This window comes from Phacochoerus africanus, chromosome 2, assembly GCF_016906955.1.
Source record: "Phacochoerus africanus isolate WHEZ1 chromosome 2, ROS_Pafr_v1, whole genome shotgun sequence".
Classification (NCBI taxonomy): domain Eukaryota; kingdom Metazoa; phylum Chordata; class Mammalia; order Artiodactyla; family Suidae; genus Phacochoerus; species Phacochoerus africanus.
Genome location: NC_062545.1, coordinates 75,343,194 through 75,355,414, shown reverse-complemented (window position 1 = coordinate 75,355,414; position 12,221 = coordinate 75,343,194). Strand labels below are relative to the sequence as shown.

The following is a 12,221-nucleotide window of genomic DNA, read 5'->3' as shown; positions in this document are numbered from 1 at the left end:
CCAGCGCTCCCTGGGAGCCTCTGAGCTAAAAGCTAAAAGCTCAGAGGCAGCGCTGCAGGGATGCTTTGGAAGCTCCAGTTCCCAGGGACAGAACTCTGGGTAAATGATACACAACACTGCTCAGCAGAATCCAAGCTGTCCCGGCAGGCCACAGAACCCAGCTCTTCCTATAAAGCACTGTCCTTAGAGACACACTGCCCAGCTTCCTCTGGGATCAGTGGAGCTGGATGCACCAGGATTCATGGACCAAATCTCCCCCTGAGAGCAAGGGCAGGAATCTGCCAGACCCCAGGGTGCTAATCCCTCACATGAATTTCCCCCTGAGAGACACTCACTCATACAGCTCTGAGAACTGCTTGTGGAGAGACAAAGAATTGATGTCCTGGCCTTGCAGCTTAAGTCGGCCCCAGTGCTCCTTTAGAACTTCCAGCTGCTTCCACAGCACCAGAAATGATCTCAGCAAAGCAAAGGACATCACTGCATTGCACGGGCCCCCTGGCAGCTTGGAGGACTTTGGGCTGCTCTGGAACTGACTTCTGAATCCTGGCACTCTGGACAAATTCGGCTGGAAGCATTAGAGAAATTCTTTATTGATCATGAGCCAATACAGGATAAATTTTTATATGCAGCTCATACAGAATAAAGTATTTGTAGAAAGATTTTTCCCTCTAGGAGGAATAGTTTACAGGTCAACGGCACATATAGACCTTAAAGAGGATAAGCATCCTTCCTGAACAGACAGTATACAGAACAAAGAGGAATGTCTCCATTTCAATTTGCTGCTTGAGTCTTGAAACACTCACTTTTAAAATTCCTTTATTTGATTGTTAACATTTTATCTGCCTTTGAAAAATGGAGTCTTTCATGTCTAGCTTTGGAATTTTAGAAAGCACTCTTCAACACACTCAAGATCTAATAACCCATCATGGTAGAGGTATGTCATAACCTTAAATTGGGGGTTTTATGGGTAATGAAATGGAAACTTAAGTTTATCTTCTCTCCTGTTTCTCCTCCCAACTTTTAAAAGTTAGGCAGACAACATGGTTTTTGATTGGAATTTATTCAAAAGGCAGTTTTACTTTAAAATTATGATTTGTTCATTTATTCATTGGTGCTCTCCTTAAATAAGTGTTGAGGGGCTGCTGTGATCCCTGGGGGATGTGGAGGGAACAAGGTTTTTTGGTCCCTGATCTCCTGCGCCAGAGGGGTAAGGGCTGGGGCCACCCAGAGAGTCACAGATAGAATGGGCACCTGTATCCCACCCTCAGCCTGATGACAGTGTCTCAGTCATAGGAAAAGGAGGTTTCCTTTGCAATCCTAGACCACGATATCGTGACAGGTAGGGACTTAGAGAATATTCAGGTAACAGCATATGGGACACCCAAGTTTCCTGGCAAGAAACAGAAAGAACCACCACCTGGTGTAACTGGATCACAGATCAGTGCTACTAACATATGGGGCGGGGCTACCAGAAAGAGGGTTGGGTCAGAGGAAGAGCTGGCAAGCAAGACTCAGGCAAAAGTGAATCCCACCAACAGCTGGCAACCCCTCCAACCTAGTAGCCTATCTCCTCAACAGTCAGCTAATTCAAGCATTTCCAGATTTATTTTATCCTCAGACAACCTTTCAGAAAACGAAATCTTACTCAGTGACCCCAAATATCCAACAGACCAAGGCCAAGCATAGCGACAAGGAGGGGGGCACCTACAGGCGGTATAGTTTGCCCCTCCATTCAAAAAGCCCCAAGTTGCTTCTGAGGAGCCCAAGGGCCCAGAGCTAATCCACTACCTTCACTTAGGAGTCTGAAGAGACTGAAGTCTAAGAGATCACATAACTGGTGGCACAGCTTGGACAGGAAACCTGGAGTCCTAAGTCACAGACAGCATAAACTCCAGTGCTTCTTATTGTCTATGAATATTTAAATACTCTTAAATAAAACTAATTAAAATAAATAATAATTTTAAAGCAAAATTACCTTGTTAATACATCCATATTAAGAGAAGTCTTCTCTTCCTAAGTGTTTTACAGGATGGGAAAAGGAATAGGAGACAGACAAAGAACGAGGCAGAGGAGGCAGAGGAGGGTGGGATTGCCAGAGAAAGATCCATCAGAAACAGGGTCAAAAGAGAACAAACAGAGGGACCAAAGGGCCCAGCATGCTTCTTGGTCTTGGCACTACTTGGTCTATGCCCAGTCTTGCAATTGCTCCCTCTGGGTGAAACATCTAATTCTGTTGTGGAATTTAGATGGCACACCTGAACACACTTCATTTCCTACTAATTGGCCTGAAGTGGACCTGTGACTCAAGTTTTAGCCAGTAAAAAGAAAAATCTCCTGGAAGTCTTCTGTAAATTATTTCTGTCCTTGATAAAAAAGACAAAGCCCCTTAAGGAGAAAGCTTTTTCACTCTTGTTTTCATCTTACAAGGAGGAGGGAGACATTTTGCTGACACGTCCAGGATGGCAGAGCTGGGTGCCTGCCCTGACCTGAACTGTCTCCTGCTAGACTTATTTTGAAAGATTAATACAGACTCTAGTTTCAGTCATGATTAGTTACTTCTAGTAGGGGCACCCTGACTGGCAGAGAAGGTCCCTGGCTCAAAGGTGGAAGATCAGATAAAGCTTCTGAAATAGTGGTTTAGAAGCTGAAATCTGAATAAGTAGGAGTTATCAATGATCAATCAAGCAGAGAGTGGGAGGAGAGGGAAGTTTACCACCAGAGGCACCAGTTTGCATGAAGGTATTGAGGAGAGAGAGTGGGATGCATTTGACGAAATGAAAGAAGTTGAAGGTAGCGGTATCAGCAGGAATCAAGTTGTGAAGATCTGGTTAAGGCACTTGGACTCTCTTCTTAGGGCATATGGAAGTCACTGAAGAGATATAGAAGGAAGTGACATAATCAATTTGCACTTAAAAGTATTATCCTGGTGAATGGATGTGAAGGAGGCAAAAGTGAATACAGGGGGTCCTTTGGAGGCTATGATCATAGCCCAGCAATAGATTATAGTGATTTGGACTGGTGGAGGGGAGTGGTGAGGGAGGATGGAGAAAACTTGGAAGATACTAAAACAATAGGATAGTAGAAGCTGGTGTCTGATTGTGGAGTATGATAGAGAGAAATCAAAGCTGAGCATCCAGATATTTTGGCTTGGGCAACTGGGCAGGTGGCAGTTAACTGACAGGGAATAAGGGAGGAGGAGCATGTTTGGGGGCAGGAAAACGAGCTCATTCATGGACACACTGTCTCTGAGATGGAACAAGGCAGCTGAGTCAAATAGGATTGAGATTTGGATCAAACGTGGATTTTGGAGTCATCCCATGTAAAACCATCAAAGTTTTAAAAGTAGATGGGTTTGCTGAGGGAGAGGGTAAAGATTGGAGCAACATTACAGATAAGAGTGTGAGGGAGCTCCAGGGCCAGATGTTAGGGTGAAACCTGGGTTTCTTTTCTCTCTTGGTTATTAGGTACATCGTTTAAACTTTCTGAGACTTGATAATTCTTATCTATAAAATGGGAATACTGAAAGTAACTACCTCATGGAATTATCATGAGAATTAAGGAAATTAATAATAAAGTACTCTGAACAGATCTTAATCATGGACAATATTATCAATTAATAATCTTCTCTTACTAGTGTTCAGACACAATTTATTGATGAGACACACAAGGCACAGTGCTCAGGGCCTGCAAAATGTGTTAATTTTTTTTTAAATCAGGAAAAAGGAGTTCCCATTGTGGCCCAGCAGAAACAAATCTGGCTAGGAACCAGTGGGTTAGGGATCTGGTGTTGCCGTGAGCCAGTGGTGTAGGTCGCAGACATGGCTTGTATCTGGCATTTCTGTGGCTCTGCTATAGGCCTGCAGCTACAGCTCCAATTGGACTCCTAGCCTGGGAACCTCCATATGCCATGGTGCGGCCCTAAAAAGACAAAAGACACACACACACACACACACACACACACACACACACACAAAACAAAACACCGGAAAAAAAAGAAATGGATGTACCACTGATTTTTTTTTCCAGTGTTTTTGCCTTTTCTAGGGCTGCTTTCTGTGGCATATGGAGGTTCCCAGGCTAGGGGTCTAATAGGAGCTGCAGCCGCTGGCCTATACCAGAGCCACAGCAACACTGGATCCTTAACCCACTGAGCATGGCCAGGGATCGAACCTGCAACCCCATGGTTCCTAGTCAGATTTGTTAACCACTGCGCCACGACAGGAACTCTGATATACCACTGGTTATGAGACTTTCTGTGAAACAGAGTATTTTGGAGGGGTTCTCATGGGCTACCCCTGCTTCCCTCCTGTTCCTGGGTGGCATTAGAATAGCCCTGGAACCTTGCTGGGAGACAGATCTGACTCTCTAGTCCATCTCCCAAACAGAAAGCTCCTTCAGTACAATGCAGCATTGTACTGAATGACCAATGCAGACTGGTCACCAAGAATACCTGTATATTTTTGTCCAGTGTGGCTTGACCTCCGGGGGGATCCTCCATGACCATGTGATAGTGACTCCGAAGGACATCTTCCATTAGCAGCTGCATGCCTACCAGCTCTCCATGAGCCGCCTTGAGGTCTCGGTCACTCAGCCCACAGAGGCATAGCTAGAAACAAAAAAGAACAAAACAAAACCAAAGCATCAATTTTGAATTCTTTTATATTTCCTTTACACATGGCTTTGAGGGACAAAACTAGGAGTAGTTGTGTTTATAAGCCCTGCCCTCTCAACTATTAAAAAAAAATCCATAAAAATCAGAGCAACATTTCTAGCTCAAAGTCCTCCTTAAACATATCAGATTTTTGGCTCTGTATGGAAGTTCAAGGTTCTCAAAACTTAGAATGGTGCCTGTATATGGTATATGTATAATATCAATTTTCCTTTAAAAGTACAGATATAATACATGCATGCATTGGGAAAAAAACAAAATGAACTGTGACTGTCTCATAGTGGGAGATTATGATTTTTTTAAAACCATTCTTACCATTTTACTTAAATTTTTTTTAACCTATGGATAATTGTCAGCATATACAAAAGCAAACAGAATAGTCACCACCACCCAGCCCTAAGAATCACCAACTTATGGTCAGTCTTGCCTTATCCCCATCACTTCCCCACCTCCATATTATCTGAAGCAAATTTATGATTGAAGTTCATGTTGTTTTTAATACTTATTTATATTTTCTATTAAAAAATGAAAACACAATAATAACACTTGCTTAAATAATCAGGGGGAAAACATATAATTGAAAGAAATTCTCTTTTTGAGTCCTGCTTAAAGAGTTCTATTTCTACCCCTATAAGTGGGTCAGGAGCCACACACCTCTGAACTGCTAGCCTGGGAACTACTTTAAGGAGCCCAGAGAGTGACTGGAAATGGATGATAGCTCCCCCAGATCATTATTGGCCACAGGAATTTCAGCTGATAAAAAGCTGATACCAGCTAAAACCATGATTTTCTTCTGTCATAAGAAAACACGACCCACCCTATAGCACTGGTTTACAGCTTCATAGCCAAACACCTTGCTTATCTCATAAATTATTCACCCACTGGCTAAGGCATGGAGGATCTGACCTATGGACCCAGTGACATGTGCTCTGCAGTCTGTACTCAGCTCTCTCTGTGATAAGTGGGAAGACCTACCCTACCTGCATATTATACTCTAGGGTATCTGGGCTGCTACTCGTAACTGGAAACGGTCCTCCATCTTGCAGAAATGCTCTCCAAGGGAACATCACAAATGCCTAAAAGAATCAAATAATAAACATAATAATGCCGTGTAACAATGTCCACAAGTAATAGACATTTGTATATATGTCTGCACACCAAGACACTATGGAATGATTTCTCCATTTTGGAGAAATAGTTCCTGATGGATAGTCCCTGAAAATGCAGAGAAAGGGTAATAATATTATTTTTTAAATTGGTTTTTCAGAAAGTGGCTAAACATAGAAGTGTGCTTAAGATTTAAGTGTAACTAGTCAGCACCAGTTTGGAAGTCCCAGAATAGTATAAAACCGATGGGACATATTTATTTATTTATTTTTGTCTTTTTAGGGCCACACCTGCAGCATATGGAAGTTCCTAGAGTAAGGGTTGAATTGGAGCTATAGCTGCCGGCCTACCACAGCCATAGCAGGATCAGAGCTACATCTGTGACCTACACCACAGCTCATGGCAACGCCGGATCCTTAATCCATTGAGAAAGGCCAGGGGTCGAACCTGCATCCTCATGGATGCTAGTCAGATTTGTTTCTGCTAACCCCCAACAGGAACTCCTGGGACATATTTACAATCAACAAAAGTCAACTTACTTACATTTTTTAAATATTAGGAACCTTTAATATTTGTCCTTTTTGACCACTGTGCTCCAATTCTAGGCAACAACTCAAGGCCAATGTCACAGTGTTACACATAGGTGTCTGTCTTCTCTGCATCATGGTCCAACAGCCAAGGCAGGTCCCCTACTTCTTGAGGCAGGACCTTCAGCCCTGGCTATAGTAGGCCTGTCCATCTGACCCCATGCTATACTTCCAGACCCAGTGCTGGCTTCAGAAAATTCCTAGAGTTGGGGCTGATTCAGGCAGCAGGAGCCAGGGCACCTGCATCCATCTAACTCCAGGCAACACCCAAAGGCAGCAGGAACAGACCCAATAGTCAGTCCAACCCTGTCTTTAAGACTAAATGAAGGTCAAGGCTTGGGTTAAGAGTCACTGTCTTATAGCTAGGGAAGGTAGAAGAGTGAGACTTGCATGCAGTTGATGTTGATGTTACTTGGCTTAGCTTTTTAACATAAAAACATTAAGTTGGAGGGTTTAGAGTAAAAAAATCTGAGCTTGTGAGGTGATTTTAAAGATACGGCCTCAAATTACTTGATTTTCTTCCCATTAAGAGGTGCGGCACCTTGTCATAACCTCATGAGAAATCCTGAGCCAGAACTACCCAGCTAAGCTGCTCCCAGACTTCTGAGCCTCAGAAACTATAAGAGATAATGAATGTTTATTGGGTTACTCTGCTTAAGTTGGGGGTAATTTGCTCTGAAACTGTAGATAACTATCATAGGTTGTGACCCAGTGCTGCCATGACTGCCCAGCAGTCTGATCTCTACACTTCCTGAATTTAAACTCTTTAGTGGTAGAAGGTGGCTAATATAGTTGGTGCCTAGGAGCAATAAGAGTTGCCAGGATCATATTCGATAACACATGTTGTAATTGGGATTGTTCAAAACTCAGCTGCACACCTAACTTATGTACTGTAATTGCTATCATTATTATTTATTACATGGTAGGATCAAGTGTTGGTTTTGCTACCAGATATGAGTAGATAAGCTGTTGTCCCAATTAGCCTGTTGAGCAGTTTGGAGGCAGAGCTCCTGACTGGGAATAACAGTGGGCCATGGGGGCCCAGACATTCCACCCTGTGAGTGAAGGGGAGCCTACCAAGGCTGAAGAGCACTAGGGCACAGAGAACCCCCTCTGCATAACATATACCTTATTGGTATAAAAATAGCTCTCAACATACCTGGAGGCTCTGTGGATCCAATGGCTGGGGCAGGCTGAGCTGTGAAGCAAAAATGCTCTTCATGAGAGAGTTGCTCAGTGGTGGTAACCCATGGTACATGCCATCTGTGACAGACTGGTAGGCAGGAGCATTTCCAGCTGCCAAAAATGTTCTCCTACCAAAACAGGAAGGGAATCTCCTTAAAAGCAGTTCCTCAAGTTTCTAAAGCTCAAAACTCTCTTCAAGGTTACCGTAGCAACGTAACACCTTGAGACAGCAACAGGTTTCTTCCCCAGCAACATCATCCCTCTCTCCCTTTTCTTTACACACTACCCTTCCCACTCATAATTCACAGCCCTCAAGGGAAAGGTAGCTATCCTTTAGACTAGGACTGCCTCACAGAACTTTCTGCAGTATGGAAACGTTCTATATTTGACTGTTCAGTTTGGGAGCCACTAGCCACATGTGGCACATTGAGCCACACTAGCCACATTGAGCCACACTAGCCACATTGAGCACTTGAAATGTGGCACCTATGATCAAGAAATTGAATTTTAAATTTTATTACATCTAAATCAATATTAATTTAAACTTTTAAAGAGCCACATGTGGCTACTCTATTAGACAGTTCATCTATAGCTCTAGAACAAAGACATCAATTGTTCAATTGATTAAGGCCAGTAGCTGAGGCAGCAATACTTGACACGTAAAGTCAAATTTTAAAAATTTAAAATTTTATTTTATTTTTTATTAAAGTTTAGTTGATTTACAATGTTGTGCCAATTTCTGCTGTAAAGTGACTGTGTGTATATATATATATATATATATATACACACATTATATTTTCCAAATTTTAAGTTAAATTTTATTAGAACCTGGGATTTGAGAGACAAAGCTTCTTCTTCCGAACAAAATTTGGCTTTGCATATCAAGAACCAAAAATCCTGAAGACCAGAGCATGAAATTTGAACTGTTAAGTCACAGAGAAGGAAGTACACTTGATAAATTACAATAATTTTCTCGCCCCAAAGGAAATGAGTTCAGCAAGCAAGGAAAGACTGTCTCTAGAGCTTAGATCCTGTGGATGCCTAAGAAAAGATGCTGACACAGGATAAGTTTATGGGACCCCAAAGGTCCCCAGGACAGAAGGCACCTTTTGCTTCAATCTTCCATGGGCTGGGGCCAAGTTATGCACAAAGCAGATTTCAAAAAAGAGATTAGTAATGACCGAGGGAGAAGTTAGTGCTGATGGAAATGAGTCAGCCTCCCAGATACTAGCAGATAGTCAAGTGTTGGGGAAAGACCTGGAAAGTTCCTAAGACCCTACAAGGGGGTATCTGGATGGGGTTCCGAGTATCAGGCTGATCAGAAGATATCTGGGGTTGGACAGAGATGAGTGAGGTGGCTGCTCCTCTTCAACTGCTAGGATGATTTATAAGCACCCCTAGGAACTTAGATCACCTCTAAGAGGGATGAAGGAGAAGGGTCTGATGTAAGGCCTGAAGATAAGGTCCAATATTTCTGTTGCCTTGATATCTGGTAAAATCAGGAAGGCCTTGAATGCCCTAACCACAAGCTCCCCTCCCTACTCTGCTCCCATGGGTAAGGTCTCCTAGTTGGACAAGCTTCCGTATCAAAGGGACCAAGTACAACCCATGCTTGTCCACGGGTAGTGGTTTCAGCTCCTTCCCAGACCACAAAATTATTCAAAAGAACCAGCTGCATCCTCCCATGGGAACCAGGAGGTACCACAACCTCTTGGTATTACAAAGCCTGCCTCTTGAGCCCCTGGTTGTTCACTCTGTTCACAAGTGCAAATCCTTTGTGGCCCTGTAAGACATGCCATGTTCTATTCCCCTTGGCTGTGAGAATATGACTAATAAACTGCTGTTGATCTCCTCTATCCAGTATTTAGTGTCACGTGTTTGGCCGTCCCCATAATCTTGGGTCAGAACCTGACCCTCACCAAGAGGGTGAAGAGGAGACAATTAAAATACAGGTAAAAGGGGATAATCTTAAATTAATTGATTTTATATCTCAAACTGACTACTTTTAAACTCTAAATGTTCTGGAATGACGTGGAATTGAAAGGTTTAATCCTTTTGTCATCAGCAGGAGTAGGGGCTTATGAACTTAAGTTCAAAGACAGATAAAGGAAGCACTATATTTGCACATCAAACCGGTGTACTAGTGCAAAAATCATACTAACTTTTCCACATTTTTGTGACAATTAAGAAAAGATAGTTGCATACAGTTATATATTGAGACACTGGATTAAAATTATTGATTAATCCTGATAGCTCAAGGATGGAGCTTGGATATACAAATATTATATATGGAAACACATATATATATACATACACACACACACACAAACATTTTCTCCTGTATCTCATATCACTCACATGTTTTCTCACAATTCTCAATGTGCCCTGCCAAGGGACCCATGATTCACTCAACACCCATGTGACAGTGATGTATCAAGCATCTACTATGTACAGGGCACTGTCATGAACTGTCTGAGATACAAAGATGGGCTTACATGGCTCTGACCTTCCAGCCTAGTAGGGCCAAGTGAGGCAGAGCTCATTATCCAACCACTTCTGACCTTTAAACTGCCAAGGCACCTTCTACATATATACCTCCCTCATAGGTTGTATATATCTACTTAAAACAATGGTACTACAGACAAAAAAAGTGTTCCCTGCCATTTCAGTAAACAAAGAATATTGCCTATAGATAGTCAAAAAAACACAAGAAAAGATGTTCAACATCACTAATTGTTAGAGAAATGCAAATCAAAACTTCTATGAGGTACCCCTTATACCAGCCAGAATGGCCATTATCAAAAACTATGGCCATTATCTATAAACGGTTAATGCTGGCGAGGGTATGGAGAAAAGGAAACCCTCTTACACTGTTGGCACAACCACTATGGAAAACAGTATGAAGATTCCTCAAAAAACTAAAAACAGAATTACTATATTATCTAGCAATTCCACTCCTGAGCATCTCTCCAGAGAAAACTATGACTCAAAAACACACATGTACCCCAATGTTCACTGCAGCACTATATACAATAGCCAAGACATAGAAGCAACCTAAATGTCCATTGACAGAGGAGTGAATAGAGAAGATGTGGTACATATACACAATGGAATATTACTCAGCCATTAAAGGAATGAAATAATGGCATTTGCAGCAACATGGATGGACCTAGAAATTATTACGGGGAACCTCCATATGCCGAGGGTGTGGCCCTAAAAAGACAAAAAAATTATTATGCTAAGTGAAGTTAGTTAGACAGTGAGATATAAACATCATAAGCTATCACTTATATGTGGAATCTAAAAATGGATACAATGAACTTATTTGCGGAAGAGAAACTAACTCACAAGCTTTGAAAAACTTAAGGTTACCAAAGGGGACATGTTAGTGGGATAGGGATGGACTGGGGGATTGGGATGGAAATGCTCTGAAATTAGGTTATGATGATGGTTGTACAACTATAAATATAGTAAAATTCACTGAATTAAAAAAAAGAAAGAACACTGACTGCCACTAAGCCATCAGCCAATGCAGCTGCCCTCCCAACGGTGCCCTCTGAGGGGAATGCAGGATAGCATAAAACAGGGTACTGGCCCTAGATAGGTAAGATGGATATCTAAGAAACAATTTTTTTTTTTAGGGCTGTACCTGTAGCATATGGAAGTGCCCAGTCTAGGGGTTGAAACGGAGCTATAGCCACCAGCCTATACCACAGCCACGGCAGTGCCGGATGTGAGTTGCATCTGTGACCTACACGACAGCTCACGGCAATGCCCTCCTGGATCCTTTAACCCACTGATCAGGGCCAGAGATTGAACCCACGTCCTCGTGGATCCTAGTCGGGTTCGTTACCAGTGAGCCATGAGGTGAACTCCTAAGAAATAATTTTAAGGAGACCAGACTCTTACATCTTCCCTTATGTAGAAAAGCACTAAAATCATGAATTTGAGATGTTTGTTTTTGTGTTATTATCAGTAATCCTTTGATGTTCCGCTACACCTTTTTTTTTTTCTCTCCAAGAAAAAACTCCTGTATATCCTGGCTCCTCCCTTACCTCATCAGAGCAGCATCTCAGAGCTGTCTGAGAGGCTGTCTCCCGGGCTATCGGGCTATCGTCTTCAGTAAGGTTCCTGAATAAAATCTTTGCCAATTTTAGGTTGTGCATTTTGCCTTAGTCAACACTACCAAAACTCAGAGTATTCTGATGGAAACACTTATTTTCAGGCCAAATCAAGAGCACAGAAGCCCAATATCCTACAAACTCTCCTTGAACCAAGGATTTCTTCCATGTCATGCCTGTGCTTCTCTCCCACTAATCCATAAAATTACTTGTCTCTCTCAGCCTCTGGGCTCAGCTTTGTTCACATCTTACTGTTCATTCCTTTGACTGTACTGCTTATATTTTAAAACTGATTTTTTGTTTATCATGATGTTTTAACATCTTTAAAAAACCTTGCTGGCTGGGGAGAGATTGCTTCTCCCTGGGTAGCCAATTCTTAGAGGTGGCTAAGGGCCCAGCATACCTTTGATATGCAAACTAACCAATCTGAGCCACACCTCCTTGGACCCCTGCAACCCAAGGTTCCTCTCCTTTAATCTTCCCAGGGCTAGTTAATGGGCAACTAGAGACCACCCCTACAGCCCAAAACCTGCTGGAATTATTCAGACTAGC

The 12,221-nt window shown here is 42.4% G+C and overlaps 1 protein-coding gene across 2 annotated transcripts in view; it reads right to left on the bottom strand.

Moving 5' to 3' along the window:
* Positions 1–12,221, bottom strand: part of LOC125116837 (uncharacterized) — a 152,847-nt gene that overhangs the window by 40,738 nt on the left and 99,888 nt on the right. For both annotated transcript variants that reach the window (XM_047762415.1, XM_047762425.1), the window contains 4 exons: positions 7,523–7,676; positions 5,650–5,745; positions 4,451–4,606; positions 336–565 (listed from right to left, as the gene is read on the bottom strand). In XM_047762415.1, the coding sequence (XP_047618371.1) occupies positions 336–565; positions 4,451–4,606; positions 5,650–5,745; positions 7,523–7,676 (636 nt within the window). The remainder of the gene's footprint in view (positions 1–335; positions 566–4,450; positions 4,607–5,649; positions 5,746–7,522; positions 7,677–12,221) is intronic.